At 46.0% G+C, this 14,950-nt stretch overlaps 1 protein-coding gene across 1 annotated transcript in view; it reads right to left on the bottom strand.

Moving 5' to 3' along the window:
• The window catches only part of LOC103615112 (cytochrome P450 2J2), a 9,268-nt gene extending 1,945 nt beyond the window's left edge, over nucleotides 1-7,323 (bottom strand). The window contains exons 1-7 of the mRNA XM_008633118.2: nucleotides 6,779-7,323; nucleotides 5,100-5,262; nucleotides 4,319-4,459; nucleotides 2,220-2,380; nucleotides 1,257-1,433; nucleotides 563-704; nucleotides 1-3 (exon numbers count right to left, since the gene is read on the bottom strand). The exon at nucleotides 1-3 is cut by the window's left edge and continues 173 nt beyond it. Coding sequence (XP_008631340.2) covers nucleotides 1-3; nucleotides 563-704; nucleotides 1,257-1,433; nucleotides 2,220-2,380; nucleotides 4,319-4,459; nucleotides 5,100-5,262; nucleotides 6,779-6,985 — 994 coding nt within the window. The 5' untranslated portion in view covers nucleotides 6,986-7,323. The remainder of the gene's footprint in view (nucleotides 4-562; nucleotides 705-1,256; nucleotides 1,434-2,219; nucleotides 2,381-4,318; nucleotides 4,460-5,099; nucleotides 5,263-6,778) is intronic.
• Between the last annotated feature and the right edge of the window lie 7,627 nt (nucleotides 7,324-14,950).

Genomic DNA, 14,950 nt, shown 5'->3' on the forward strand with positions numbered 1-14,950 from the left:
TTTCTCTGTGGGGAGCAAAAAAGAATTCAAAATATCTCTCTTCATAGAATCTGTAAGGCTGGGCAAACTCTCTAAAATGATCGAGTCCAGCCGTTAACCCAACACTGCCAAACCACGTCCCCAAGTGCCACATCCACACTCCTTTTGAACATTTCCAGGGTGATTGCATGACTCCCCTGGGCAGCTTGTTCCAGGGCTGGACAACCTTTTCAGTGAAGAAATTTTCCCTAATATCCAACCTAAACCAGCCCTGGCACGACTTGAGGCCATTTCCCCTTATCCTATCACTTGTTCCTTGGTAGAAGAGAGCTACCCCCACCTGGTTTCACCCTCCTTTCAGGGAGTTGTAGAGTGTGAGAAGGTCCCCCCAAGCCTCCTTTTTGCTGTGCTAAACACTCCCAGTTCCCTCAACCGCTCCTGGTAAGACTTGTCTTCAGAAGGTTCCCAATAAGATACCTGGGGCACAGGCAGATCCAAGATGTGGCAGAGCTGGGATAACTCTGTTTCCTGAGTTTCCCTTGCCTAGTTTTGGGCTAAGCAAAGGACCCCTCAGTGGCCCTACCCTGAATGTGGGGGTACGCGGCCATGTAGAGCAGAGCCCAGCGGATGGCGGTCGCCGTTGTCTCAGTCCCAGTTAAGAACAGGTCCAAGGTGGAGCACAGCAGGTTTTCCTCGTGGAAATAGGAGCTGGTGTCACCCTTAAACTTGGAGGGAAAACATGGCAATGAAAACTCTTACTGTGGAGGGGATGGTTTCAAAAACCCAATCCTAAATCACCTGTGTGTAACTGAAGTCCTGCTGCTCCTTTTTTATCTACCCTCAGGCTTGGAAATTTCCAGCCTTTACTTTCACTGGATTTCAAGCCCTGAGGACTGTTTTGAAAGACACCCTGGTTGCTGTAGAGCGGCTCTTGAAAGCAGGTAGCATTTTTAAATGTCAAGTTTCACAATAGCAAACACAGGCCTGCAAGCACTCATAGAAACATGAACATGTTCCCTGAGAGTCCTCCTACGCCGTGTGACAGAACGAAAAAGGGAAGAAGACAAAGTGTAAATCCTTTCAAACAGAAAAAAAAAAGAAAAATCTGTGTGTTTTCAAAGTGATCAGGCTTCTGCTGCTGCTAAAGTTTGATGTGGCAGAGGTAGGGAGGGGAAGGCAACGTGTGAGGCAAGAGCTCCCCTGACAAAACAGCCTTGAGTCTTCTTTGCTCACTCTGTGGGTTAATCCTTAGGTGGTTTGAGGTGTTTCCATCCTACCTTTTCTATTTCCTTCAGGTAACAGTCAATATAATCTCCTGCCTCCGACTGGTCCAAATCCTCCTTGTGCTTTGCGATCATGCCTTTCACAAAATATTGAAGTTTCTCCCAGTGCCTGAAGATTTTCCTGAAGGGTCCTGGCAACCATCTCATGATCCAAGGAAAAGCATTATAAAGCTGGTGAGAAATCAAACAGAGCAAAAGAGCATTTCTTGAGTTAGAAAAGAGCAAGTATTGTAGTTGAGAGGATGGGACAATTGATTAATTCTGCTTGCTACCAGGAAAAAAAAGTCAGTTTTGCTACAGTGGTCCAGTTTGTACAAACTTACTTACACAGGTGTAAACGAGGGCAAACAAGATAAGAATTGGACAGATGTTTTCTGCTGATAAAGTTCTTAAATACTGAGTGGCCAAAGCTGCCCCCTAATGTAAGGTGGCCACAGGTGAGGTGGATGCAGATGAGCCCCTTAGTGTGTCCCCATGGAGGGGACAGAGATCAGACCTGACCCATGGTGTGTGGCCATGCAGAAAATACATCACCAAATCCACCTATTTTGGTTCGAAACCTGGAATCTCAATTTTTTGATTAAAAAGTTATTTGAGAAACTTGTTGAGATATGGGTGAAGGAAAAGATAGGAATTTTCACTGTGTTACTAATTCTTCTTTTGGTAGAAACAGATACTTTTAAGATTTTCCCATTGTTCTTTGGTTATGTCAGGAATAAGACTGGTTTTACAATCGTGTAGTGGTTTTTTTTCTCCATGTGCCCCAATATTTCCTTACTTTCCTGATGGACTTTGTGCATAAATCCCATCTAATGTAATACAATTCTCATGGTCATTTTCCTTTAAACGTGACTTTTTTTTCTACAGGAAAAGGCAGATTATATCAGTGCCTTAGAAACCCCAGTTTCTGAGCTGTTACATGCAGCTGAAGCTGGAAAAGCATCCAAGTGGCTTTACCTGGCCCCAGAAACTTCCGATGAGCAGCAGCGTTTCAGCCAGGGAGTGCAGCAGTTCCTGGAAACGGTTGTCATGGTAGTCGAAGCGGTTCCCAAAAGTGATGGAACAGATGATATTTGAAACAGCACTATTAATTTTGTAGTGGGGGTCAAATGGTTGTCCTGGAGGAAACAAAAGGAAAGGAAACTGCCTGAAGGGATGTCGTGGCCAGGTGGGGGTTGGTCCTTTCTCCCAAGGAACAAGGGACAGGACAAGAGGAAACAGCCTCAAGTTGTTCCAGAGGAGATTTTGATTGGATATGAGGGGAAATTTCTTCATTTGAAAGGATGGTAAGGCTTTGGAAGGGGCTGCCCAGGGCAGTGGTGGAGTCACCATTCCTGGAAGTGTTTGAAAGACATGTGGATGTGGCACCTGGGGACATGGTTTAGTGGTGAACGTGGCAGTGCTGGGTTAATGATTGGACTCAATGAACTTAAGGATATTTTCCAACATAAATCTCTCCATGCTTCTGTGATTCTAAAGACAGCTTTCATTCTTTTTTCCTGTACAGTCTCAGTCAAAATCATTTTCTTTACCAGATCCACAGTTGTGAACCAGGGTGAGACCTCGCCTACGTCTCACCCATGGTGGTGCTCAGGTTTCACCCCATGTCCTGGGGTACCCACCACCCCCATCACCTCCAGTATTCCACTGGAGCCTGGGCACTATGGGCCAGGACATCCCATCCTGTGACCAGCCCAGGCTGCTGGCAGACAGTGACATTATCACTGAGCTGCCCAAGCAGGGTCTGAAGCATTTTCCAGGGAAAACAACCAGCAACATGCCATGCTGTGGCTGTCGACTTTGCCCACTCCAACATGTGTTTGGTGCCAATTTTAAATGCCAGGAGATGGTCCCTCAAAACATAGCCCAGGGCAGGGAGCCCAGGACTAACCACACTGCAAAAATACCATTGCCCTGGGGCTTTAGTTGTCCACCACGAAGAAATCAAGGAAGGAGAGTGGGGAGAGGGTTGCAGATCTCTGTGCCCACCTGTAAACCCTAGCAATAGCTCATGTGGCCCATAGAGCACAATTATAAAGTGAAGTGTGATGTGATGCTCGTCACTTCTGTCTTCCCTGGGAGAGCTACTGAGCAGAGACTTTCATCTCCTCAAGCACATTTCAGCAGCCTGGAGAGCCACTTGCTGTGACAAGAGACTGATCTCAGTGACAAGCCCAGTCCAACCCCAAGCTGCTGTTGAGCATCACTTTGAAATGCAAGGCACTCCTCGCAGGACTGCTGATCTCTTCACTCTTCAAGAAAGTAATTAAACTGGGCTGGTGCTCAGATATTAGAGTGATGGACATGATCACTATTTGTCATTACTAATGGGAAGAAAGGCCCAAACCAGCAGCTTAATTAGTTTATTGATCAGGACTATAGAAGACTATAATCAATTGGCAACATGGAGTATTTGGCCTGTTCAGTGCAACAGAAATTAAAATGGAGCAAGTTTAGTATATAATTTCACAATTCCTTTTTAGATCTTTCTTGTGTACTATATATAGCTCCATAGAATTAGCTCAACCCCATCTGCTTCTATTTAAAGCTGAAGTGCAACATCACCCATGTACCAACATACAAATTATTCTTACTAATATCCCTCTGGCAGTTTTTAAAAGCTGGACCATAAAAGAGCAAGGCACATGCTTCATCTGTGTGTGATACAAAAGGAAAGCCTGACTAAACAAGTTTTAAAATACTTTGCCAAACCAAGGACAAGCAGAGGTTAACTAAGCCTCTGAGTGGAAGTGCCTGATAGCAGGAGAGCTGCATTTATTCCTTCACAGAATGCATGAGACACTTCCTCAGCCATATAAACACGTTTTAATAACCACCTAGTATATATATACTTAATATTAATAAGGAAGAACTTAAATAGGAGGCCTGAGGTCTAAAATAAATGCTAAAAGGCAGAATCTGGAAGTGTAAGATAGAGATTTGAGCTATTGAAGAAATGTTTTGCACGTTTGGAGCTGTGTTGGGGTAAGAGTTTTCCTTCTCATCATTCATTTAGCTGGAAGCTCTGAGCATGGTGCTGTGCATTAACCCCCCACCTTTCTCCTCCTCAATCGTCTCCACGAGGTATCGGCTCTCCTCTTGCACTTTTTCCTCAGAATTTACTGCAAGGCTTTTCAGTGTTGCTAAAACAAACTTTCTCTGCTGCCTCCATATGTGCCCGTTCGATGATATGAGCCCTGTAGGTGGAAAAAACAGGTGAACAATCCTCTCTGTGGGTCATTTGTGAGTGTTAGGATTCAGAAACAGCCATTCTTTGTGGACAAAAACCCCAAACCAAGGCAAACAAAGCTTGTGGATGTGGAAAAGGCTATGGCTTTTCCTGGGAATTAAAATTCAAGAGTAATTGGCTTATGCTAAAGATCTAGCTTTATGGATTTGCTTTAATCTGCTACTTTGTCACTTTGCGTGGGAAAAAAAGGTGTAAGCCAAAATACTCTGAGTACTATCACACTGTTGGCAGAGCTGCAGGCAGGAGCACCCCGTCTCTGGAGCTGTGTGCAACCCAGGGAGGAAAAGTAAAGGAGAAATGAAAACCAAGGGGAAACTCTGCAAGTATATAGATTGCTGGGCAGCTTGCATTTATTTCTCCTCTTCCATTAAAATCTGGTTTTGAGCCCATCCTCACCCCTAAATCTCAGAGAGATTAAAATGTACCCCCGTGAGATTATTAGTCTGAATTCAATTCTTTCCTTCCCCTGTGCAAGGTTTTACAGGTGCAGTTCACAAGGGTTGAATTCAACCTGTTTCTTTCACTCTAACTGTTATCATTCCAAAGAGATCTAAGTTTTGTCCCAAAATTCTGGTAGCTGTGCTTACCAAAGCCTCTGAATATTTCTTGGAGGAGTGGAATATTTGGCCGATCAGCAAATATTTCAGCCTGGTGCACAAGAGCTTCTCTCACCATCTGGTACCCATTGACCACCACGAATGTCAGACTTCCAAACTGCACGCTGAAAATGTTCCCATACCGACCCGTAAGCTGAAAGAGAGTCCATTGTCCTCTGAGAACAAGAAGATGGGGATTTTCAAAACTCACCCTGCCAAGACCTTGAGCAGGGACATCTAGCTTTGAATTTAACCCTGCTTGAAGCAAAGGGACTAGAGAAACCCAAACCCAAGTGTGCAGGTCCCATCCAATCTAAACTGTTCCGTGAAGACTGGAGAAGGCATAAAAGGGGCTGGAGAGCTGTAGGGTGGGAGAGATGGTTTGCTTATATTTGTTATCTTGTGTGACCTGGGTTTTACCAAGTGTTTACATCAGTTTGGCTTGTAACAAGGAGGTGACTTGCTTTGGAACTGGTGGGCGTCTGCTTTGTCCCACCACCTGGGTCACCACACTCAGGCTCTTCCTGGTGAGGGCAAAACACGACAAATTACCCCTTTCATCAACTTTGTGTCTAGAGCAGTGTGGTTTCTTCTCCAGCTCTCCCATTTAGACAGGAGCTCTAACTGTTTATGGCTAGAAACGTACTTCTAATTTTAAGCCTGACTGCATTTATGGCCAAATTACAGTCATTTTCCTTGCATGGACTTTGCTGTCATTAGTGTCTCCTCTGAGAGGTATAAGAGTAAAGTGGGATCATATCTCCTCTCTGTCAAGGAGCTCATCCTCTTCTTAGAATGAATCTACATGAAAGGACACACAGAGTCACCCCAAACTGCTGTGGTGACTCATGAAACCAGCCTGGGACCAAATGGGTCTCTCAGGCATTGTGTGCTTGTAAATGAATGGGATTAATTTTCTTAATAACTGTGTGTATTGACAAAATATCCTGAACTCACTGCCTCAGCCTTCCCCAAGGATTCCCTTAGGGACCACCTGTGCTGATGGCCTGAGAACACCCAGGGTAGACAGGCTGGTGTCAGCCTGCTGAGCAAAAGCAGGAGACAAATGGTCACCAGAAAGGATTTTTGCAGCCAGCATGCCAGAACTTCTTCCACCTTTTCAGAGGGGAATACTCAGCATGTATAAAATCTCTTTCTTTTTGGCTCTGGTGGGAGTCAAAGCTGTGGAAACCTTTCTAGAGAGATCACTGCCTCTTTCTGCAACACAGAAGAAACCACAGAACATAACTCAAGATTTTAAATGTTTCTTTCAGATGTGATGGGGTGAATCATTGGCCTCTGAGCAAGGACAATGACAGGACAATTTCCAGAGGTGATCTTCACAGTCCAAACAGTTCATTTCTCACACAGCTCTTTTCACCTCTCCCCCAGCCCTTTGTGGACTCCAGAAGGAAATGGTCACAGTCAGATGGGAAGAAAAGGGGGAACATGTAGGTCTACCTCTGTTATGGATTTCTTTCCCATTGGACCTTCCTACTCCCCTGGAAGAGGAGGTGATAGTGAGAGATAAAACCAAGAAGGGTCATCTACCTTATGTGGTTATTATATACCTAGTTCTGCCTGAGAGTGCCCTTGCTGCTTCACAGTGTGGTGACAAGAGTCATGGAAGGGTAAGATGTTAGTAGGGAAAATGTCCATGGAGCTCTTACCTTCTGCAGTGCGAGATGGAGGGGCTGCTTAAAGTCCACAAAGGTTCCCACGAGAGGAAAGAGCTGCGGCCCTGGAGGGAAATTCCTGGGTCGTCTCTTTTTCACAAGGTCAATAATCAAAAGAAAAATGACCAGAACCACCAAGAGCATCCGACCATTCAGCTTTTCCAAGAGAGAAACCATATCAGGCCAAAACTGAAGTTCCATCTTGGCTGATAAACTCACGGGTTTTCATCCCAGGAAGGGACTTGATTCTGGTGTTACATTTGCTAAAACAGGAGTAAGAAAGGACTGGAGAAGAAGCAAAAAAAGCTAAAATGCTGATAGCTGACTGGGGACAGAAGCTGCTTTTCCATGTGCAGCTGCTGCCACACCACCTGCTGAATAACTAACTTTAAACACCAGGATCTCCAACCCCAAAACCTCACAACATTTGGACCAACAAAAGCAATCTTGCAAACCTTTAGCTTTACATCTCTGTCAACTCCCTAATTTTCTTATGGAAGAGCATTCCTCCCTTTTTCCCTGAACAAGGGGCTCCTTTATATGGACACCCCACTGGGATTATCGGCATGGCAAACATTCGAGGTGAGGTGAAAGCAGCTTATGGGCTGATTACATGTGGTGGGCATCGTGCAGTTTCAGGGATGGTGAGGCATCTGAGGTGATGGACATCACACAAGTGGCTGAGGGGCTGATCCTGTTAAGTGCTAAGCACCATCTGCAAAGGGCTGGGTGCCTTCAGCATCCACCAAAGCCTTCCTGGCTTTGCCAGAGCTGTCAGGGGAGGTTGAGACAAGGCAAACACTGTGGGGGCCCAGGGCTCTCCCAGCCACACAAATGAGAGTTAAAGGAGCTTAATTTCGAGAGTGAGAACATAGGCTCATGTGCTTGCCATGAGATTGGAACTCATGCATTTAAATCTCCTGGGTTTTCCCAAAATCTCCTTTGAATAAAGCTTCATGTTGTCCTGGGGGAAGGCTGCAGTGGACTGACAGTGACCTCTGTGACTCGGAATCAATCTCGGGTCACCTGCTGATACTTAGCTACAACTTGGTTCCAGCTCTCTTTTTCTTCCTTTTTTTTTCCTTTTAAGAAATTTACTTTGCAAACAATCTAAATTTATATCAAAGCAAAACTGTAAATAATGAGTTTTCAGATTATTTGCCTAGAACTTACTGTGAGAAATTCTGAAAGATGGTCAATTTTTACTGTCACAGAATCCTATGATGGTTTGGTTTGAAAGGGAACTTAAAGATGGTCTGGTTCCAACCTCCTGTCATGGGCAGGGATGCTGTGTCTTCAGCTTTAAAGAAAGCTTTAATTTTTCAGGAAAGAAGTGCAGATTTTCATAGGAAACAATAATTGGGGAAAAAAATCTGGTATTCTCTAGTCTATCACCATTTTAAAAAGCTTTGCTGCCCATGTCTTTCATTACCTTAGAAACACAGACAGGCTGTCTGACAGACCTGCACCTCAGCCATGGCAGGAGTCTTTTTTAGGGGCAATAGTTATCCACAACCCAACCCTTCTTGCTTTGAAATATTATTTACAAGTTCCTGGATGGGGTCAGGCAGCAAACGGGGAGTAGTAATGGGAGAAACATCTCGCATCACTTGTGTATAAAGCGTATTTGATTTTACATGTCCCCATTGCACAGCTGTGAGCAGCAGTGGTTGGATGTGCTTTGCTTCTCCTCATGCCGGCGCACCCACGGTGCTCCTCCACCATTTGCATCCACGCACCTCTTCCAGCCTTCCTGGTGTGGCAAGCCAAGCCTGGCTTACCAGAGGCTAAATCAGGATAGCAGGCTCGTGCTCCTCATCCTGGCACCGGGCAGATGACTCGGTTGGTGGAGGTGTCAGCCTACAGCACGCTCAGAGGGACTGTGATGATAAGGCGTCAACTTCTGCTAGCCCAGTTTCACTCCTCTGTTCCTCGCTGTGCCATATGATTTGTCAGCATGCACAGAGTGCAGATCCCTCTACCACTTGTGGCTGCTGTGAATCGGGCTACGTGCAAAGCCAAGGTGTTAATGTGTTCTTCTGGGTGGTGTTGTGGGGGTGGGTGCATCGTGGTTGACAGGAGAAATGTTATTTTTAGCAGGAGGAGCACATTTTGCATGTACTCACATGTGTCTTGTCAGTCAGAAACCTCAAGTCTATTCCTTTGCCTTGAAGCTTCACATGTCCAAGTGCATCCCCTCACAAAGTTCTTACCATGCCAGATTTACTAAGAATTAGGGAAGAGTCTTCCAGTATTACCAGGGCTCTCCTAACCTTGGCAGACAATAACACCAGCATGTTATCAAACTGTGACAATGCTATTTCGGGTCCCAGGCTTTAATCAACCCAGTTCTCAGCACGTGGTGATGTGCAAATCCCCAAAGCACCGAGGAAGTCACGTCGCTGTGGCACATGGGCAATGTTGTTGGACAACTCCAGTCTCTGCAGTGTTGACAAGATCCTTATCTGTAAGATCCTGGTCACCTGCAGGATGAACCTGTTCCTCTGGTCAGCACCATGAATGCTGGAACATTGATCTTCTGCAGATCAAATAACCCAAATTTGAATTTGTAAGAGGATGCGCACCCACACATCTAGTAGGATGTAGACCCACCTCCCCCCAGTTTCTCCCTGAATACCTCCCCTGACCCCAGTTCACAGCTTTTGACCACCTCACCTGAGCTCAAGGATACCACGTAGATAACTTGTGCCATATTGCATGGACACACAGGCATCACTGCCTGAATATTAAGGCATCTTGAACAGCCAACAGACAGAAATTGGCCCATATGCTTTGTACCTTCTTCCCTGGCTAGATGTCTAACTGTGTGCAGAAGGTTTTGAAACACAAAGAGAAACATTCTGTTAAAAATGCAATTACCATTTGTTTTTCAAGATATAGTATCCCATTATTTTTTCCAGAGAAGTGAAATTCAATAAGGTTACAACAGAATGTAGTCCAACAGTTACCGTACTTTCAGAGCATTATTTAAGCTACAGAATTTCTTAATGATTAGAAACATATGTAGGAAAATTCACATGCAAAATGAGAATGACTGGAGACAATTTTTCCCCAAAACACTTTTTTTCAGGCAAGTAACAGCTCATCCACCACTGTTGTTCCATCCATCACTTTGGAGGTGTGAGACTCCCACCCACCTGGGGAGCCGCGTGCTCAGGTCACGTCAACAAACAGGCTCCAGTGAAGTCCAAGGACCCATCCTGATTTCCAACAAGGAATATTTTGCTGTTTCTCTCCTCTTTATGTCAGACCCAAGGAAGTGGGGCCATTTTCACCACAGCAAGCTCTTGAATAGCAGCGACCACCCCGATGTCTGTCTTAAGGCCACGTCCCAGAAGGTTTTCACGCAGGTGCAGCTGCTGTTTCATGGCCCAGCCTGGGTGAGTCTTCATGAACCTGGAGTCAATGACACTCATTTGCTTTCAGGGTTTACTTTACTGGACCAAATGAAATCTACAGGAGACTTGTAATTTCAGAAAACCAGGAATGGAGGGTGCTGGGGCACCCAAACCTGCTGGAGTAAACTCAGGGAAGACATGGTTGAACTCACTTCTTAGGCTGAAGTCCCCAACTGGGGTGATTTCACTGGGACGTAAGGGCTCCCATACATCCAAGACTTTGACTTCATTGCCCAGAATCAGGAAGCCAAGTCCATATTTACTGCTCTGTATGTGTGGTGAATACTAAAGTGCCTCCAATTTTGCATCTTCTCTCTCTCCTCCCTCACCCAGACTAGGTGCAAGTAATCTCTAGGTTTTCCTGGGACCACAGACCTCTCACCCGTAGTCTCCTGACCACAAAAACATTTCAGTGCTCATTAGAGCTGTAAGGCAGGGAGCTGTCACCAGCAAACTGAGGCATTATGAACCTAAACCAAGTGGTGTGAGCAGACCTACAGTGTCCAGCTGTGCCATCTGGGAAGGATCCCAGAAGATGGGATGCTCAGTCCCCTTCTGTAACAGTCCAAAACGTCCCTTTTCTGCTGTAGAAGCCAGTTGTGAAGGGATTACATTCAGATTTGTCAGCCAGATAATCAAATGAAAGTAGCAGAAAGCGCTGCAGGGAGCCTTCCCTGTGTCTCCCGACCCTGGATCACCCCTGGGTTTTTGGTCCAAAATTTTATTCCCTTCGCATGCGGGAGCTGCGTCGCCGTTGCCAGCGCCGCCCCGCAGGCACATCGCGTACGGAGGCACCGAGTCGGATTTGGGGGTGCCGGGTGCTTCCCCCCGAGGGGCCGCGCCCGCGGCAGCGCCAGAGGCAGCGCCCACCCTCCCCCTGGCACGGCTCTCCCACCGTCTGCCGCAACCTGGCAGCGCCGGGGCTGCAACCCCGGCTGTTCCGCATCCTCCAGCTCTCCGTAAACCTCCGGAACAGTCTCCCGTCTAAGGCGCACCTTTTCAGAATTCACAGAGAAGAGTACAGTCACATATTCCTCTCAAAGCCACAAGGACTTGACTAGAGCTAAAATGTCATTTATGTACATATCACAAGCGTTTTTCTAGGCACAGATGTCTTTCTGGTGCCAATATGCTGTTTATGTACTTATCTGTCACAAGCACATGTCTACATACATATGCCCTGCTGGCAGAGGCACAGAGCATTTTGAAACTCTTATTAGACTGCTAATGAATAATACGCATACAAAGGAGAAAACAGAAGGTGGGTCTATCAGGAACAGCCTCTTTCTTAACTACCTTTTAATTGTAGGAGAGGAAGAAAAGAGATGAATTTTGATATGTTGGCATCTGTGAAGGCCTGCTTAGCAACATACAACGCCATCGTTTTAAAAGTGGGTTTTTCACAGGTTTGGGTATTTTGGGGGGAGGGGAGGATTTTTTTTCCCTCTTAAAAAAAAAACCCCACAAAATTTTGACACTGAGAGTATTGCAAATCCTGGTGCCAATGATGTATGATAGTGTGATTGTCACCATGGAATGCTGAAAAGCTCGAGCAGCTGTTTGGCATATTGACAGTGCGAATTCGGAGCGTTTTAAATGCAAATGACAGTATTCAATTGATCGCAGGAAAACAATGGGTCATAGCCTTACCTTTCCTTGGCTATGCTCTGAATAATCAGGCTGCAAATCCATGCACAATAGGGATATTGTACACGTTCTGGGGATTTTGTTCCCCGCGTTCATGGGGGTCGATATGATGCTTCTTTTGGGCAGAGCTGAAATAGAGGCACCGCTGAACTGTCCCAGGCACCTCGTGGGGGTGAGGTGGGGAAAAGGGCATAATTTGCTCCAAATCCACCACGTCCTAAGTGTCAGCCTGTTTTTCTTCACTTCTATCCTTTCCTGCTTGCTCTTTAATCATTCCCAAGGGTGGCTGGCTTTCTGCCTGACTTGTCTCCATTATACCCTGCTGCAATCAATATGGCAAGCAGAAATCAGCAGGAGAAGGCATGTTCTGCTCCCAGTGAGAGCCAGTGGGAGGGAAGTAGATCAGGCCAGCCAGCTGCAACCCCAGCCCGGCAGGCGAGCCGAAACCCAGCCGAAAAAAGCTGCCGCCAGACGGCTGGGTCCTGTTTCCTTCGTGGTGCCCCCTGCCCGGCAGCAAGCAGCAGGTAAAGGTCTTCCTCCTTCCCCCAGCCCTGGGAGGGCAGGCAGGAAAACCTGGCCCCGGTAAAATTTACACTGAAAGCCGATTTATTTATTTATTGGAAAGAAAAAGAAGGGTCTTTCCAAAGCAGAAAAGTCCAGGAATGGGGGAGCCACACTCTCACTTGAGCAAGTCTGTTACATACAGACACTGGTGAGTGCTTGGTGGTTCAGGTGGGTTCACACTGGCTCAGGTCTCCAAGGTTGGCCATGGCAGGGTGAAGGCTGCCACTGCCACTCTTGAGTACCTCTAGCTATAGATTTTTGGTTTTAAAACTACATTTCTTTGAAGACAAGTTAAAACACATGCAGGAGTGGTGTGGATGAGGACATCACTCAGACAGGGCTCTCTGCCCATGGCTTTACCTTACCACGTACATATATGACATCTCCCTCCAAGACTTTTAACTCGGTGAATTTCTCCCCTTTCCTTAATTTGTAAACCCGAAAGGGCTATTCAGGGTCCATTCCCTTATTGCAATCCCCTGATTGCATCTAAATTGTACCAGTGAGCAGAGCTTTCCTGCCTCCTGTGCTTCCATCCACCCTTCTGGTGTTTCAGTCTTACGCACTTTGGGTCAAGCACTGATTTTGGATCTCCTTGATCCATGGGTTGTGTGCTCTGAGACATTTCTGAGTGTTTCTGCAATGCAACCACTGTACAAACAGCTTCACAGTTGCCAGAGCAGTTGCTGAGATGTCTGCAAGATATCCATGATCAGATTTACACCCGGGATCAGGAGGGTGAGTGGAACATCACAAATGGCTGATGCTCTTGTGCTGTCTACATGTGGGATCCATGTTTCCTTGCACCAGAAACTGGCGTCTCCAGGGAGTTTGACAATTACAAAAAGTTCTATTTTATAAAGGGGAGGTTCATGAGGCACTGGGGTTGGAGACCGCACGGATAATATCATCCATTTATGGAGTCTTGTTAGAAGGCTCCACAAGTTTTCCAGGCTTTCCCAATCTTGCCCAGCAATCCCAGATGCCCATTCTGCCTAGGTACAGAAATCAAGGGACTGTCCAGCTAAATGACACCTATTTCAGCATCCAGCCTTTCAGTCTCTGATGGAAGGCAATGAATAAAAAACCCCAGCATCATTATTACCTATGCCTTCCTAAGATAAATCTGTTTACCTGTAAAACAGATGCATTAAAAACCAATCAGCCAATGGAAATAATTAGTTACAGCGTAGGCATGTGATTTGCTCAGCCTCTGGAACGGGGTAATATCTTGCTTAGCTTGAACTCCTTGCTGATGGATGCTTGGTGAAAGGTCTTGGAGACGATGTACTCAGCTAAACGCTGGGGAGACAGAAAATGATTACTACAGAGAGACATTGCTCAAGTCAGCTCCGCAAGAAATTCATCACCAGCAGCATTGGCACCACACATGAGCAGCAGCGTATGGAAACTGAGCTGTAAAAAGTAACAAAATCAGTGAACTAAGAGAATATTGCATACCGTGAACGTGAGGGAATGCGTCGTTTCCCAGAGGGAGAAACGTTCCTATTTAGCAGGCTTTTGTTTTGTTACAGGAAACGCTTGGATGGGGGGATTTAGCTGTGAACACAGAGCCTTTGTTTTCTGGGAACAAAGGGAACCAAACCGACACAGGTTGGTAATGGATAAACTTTCTATGCTGAGCTCGTAGGTAAAGCCTTGGGCTTGGTACAAAACGCGCAGGACTCGCTTCTTGTGCCTAAAATCCCGTGGCCCAAACAGCTGCCTTTGGAGGTAAATTTATAGCTCCTTTCTGCTTAGTGGCCACAAGACCGCCCTAAAATAAAGACACCACCAAGACCAAGAGGAGGGGCTGCTGCAAAAGGCTGCTCCCCCCTCCCCAACACGTCTTAGCAAGATGGTCTTGGTAAACCTTTAAAAGATATCACCGTTGTCTTTAGTCTGGAAAGCCAGTGCTGCGAGACCTCCTGGGAAAATCCTTCTGCGTGGAAACTGGGAATTGGGGTCTCCTGTGCCCCAAAGGCTTCCTGTGAGCCCTTTTACCTGAAAGGTGGAGCACAGCAGTCTTCAAAGGCTCACGAACACCCGACAACATGACAAAAGCCCTCGTTGTTTACAAGCAGCTTAGCACATCTGGAACGAGAGAGAAGATGCCTTGTCTTCAGCTAAATGAAGGGACTGATCTCATCCTACCAGGAGGAGAAGGGCAACAATAAAACAATTCCACAAGCGTCCCTTGCGATGACAGGACCAGTAGACTTTTTCCAATCTTGCTGGCAAACAGTAGAAGGCAAAATCTTGCGGAGACAGAAGGAATAAAAACAAAATGTCTTGCAGAAGGCTAGAAAACTTTCCCAAAGCATTTTCCTTTAAACTTAACCACATGATTTGCAAGCTTATTATTAGTTCCCCCCATCCCTTACATAAAAAGAGAAATTTAAAAAAGTGTAGATTAACACATTTTTGGATATATTCCAAGCTCTCAATTCCTCTGCTTAAAGGATTATTTTGACAAATCAAAACTCACTTTTTGGGTGGCCTGGAGAGACCCAAATTTGCTCTCTCTCCATAGCAG

This window comes from Corvus brachyrhynchos, unplaced genomic scaffold (assembly GCF_000691975.1).
Source record: "Corvus brachyrhynchos isolate BGI_N302 unplaced genomic scaffold, ASM69197v1 scaffold34, whole genome shotgun sequence".
In the NCBI taxonomy this organism is placed as follows: Eukaryota; Metazoa; Chordata; class Aves; order Passeriformes; family Corvidae; genus Corvus; species Corvus brachyrhynchos.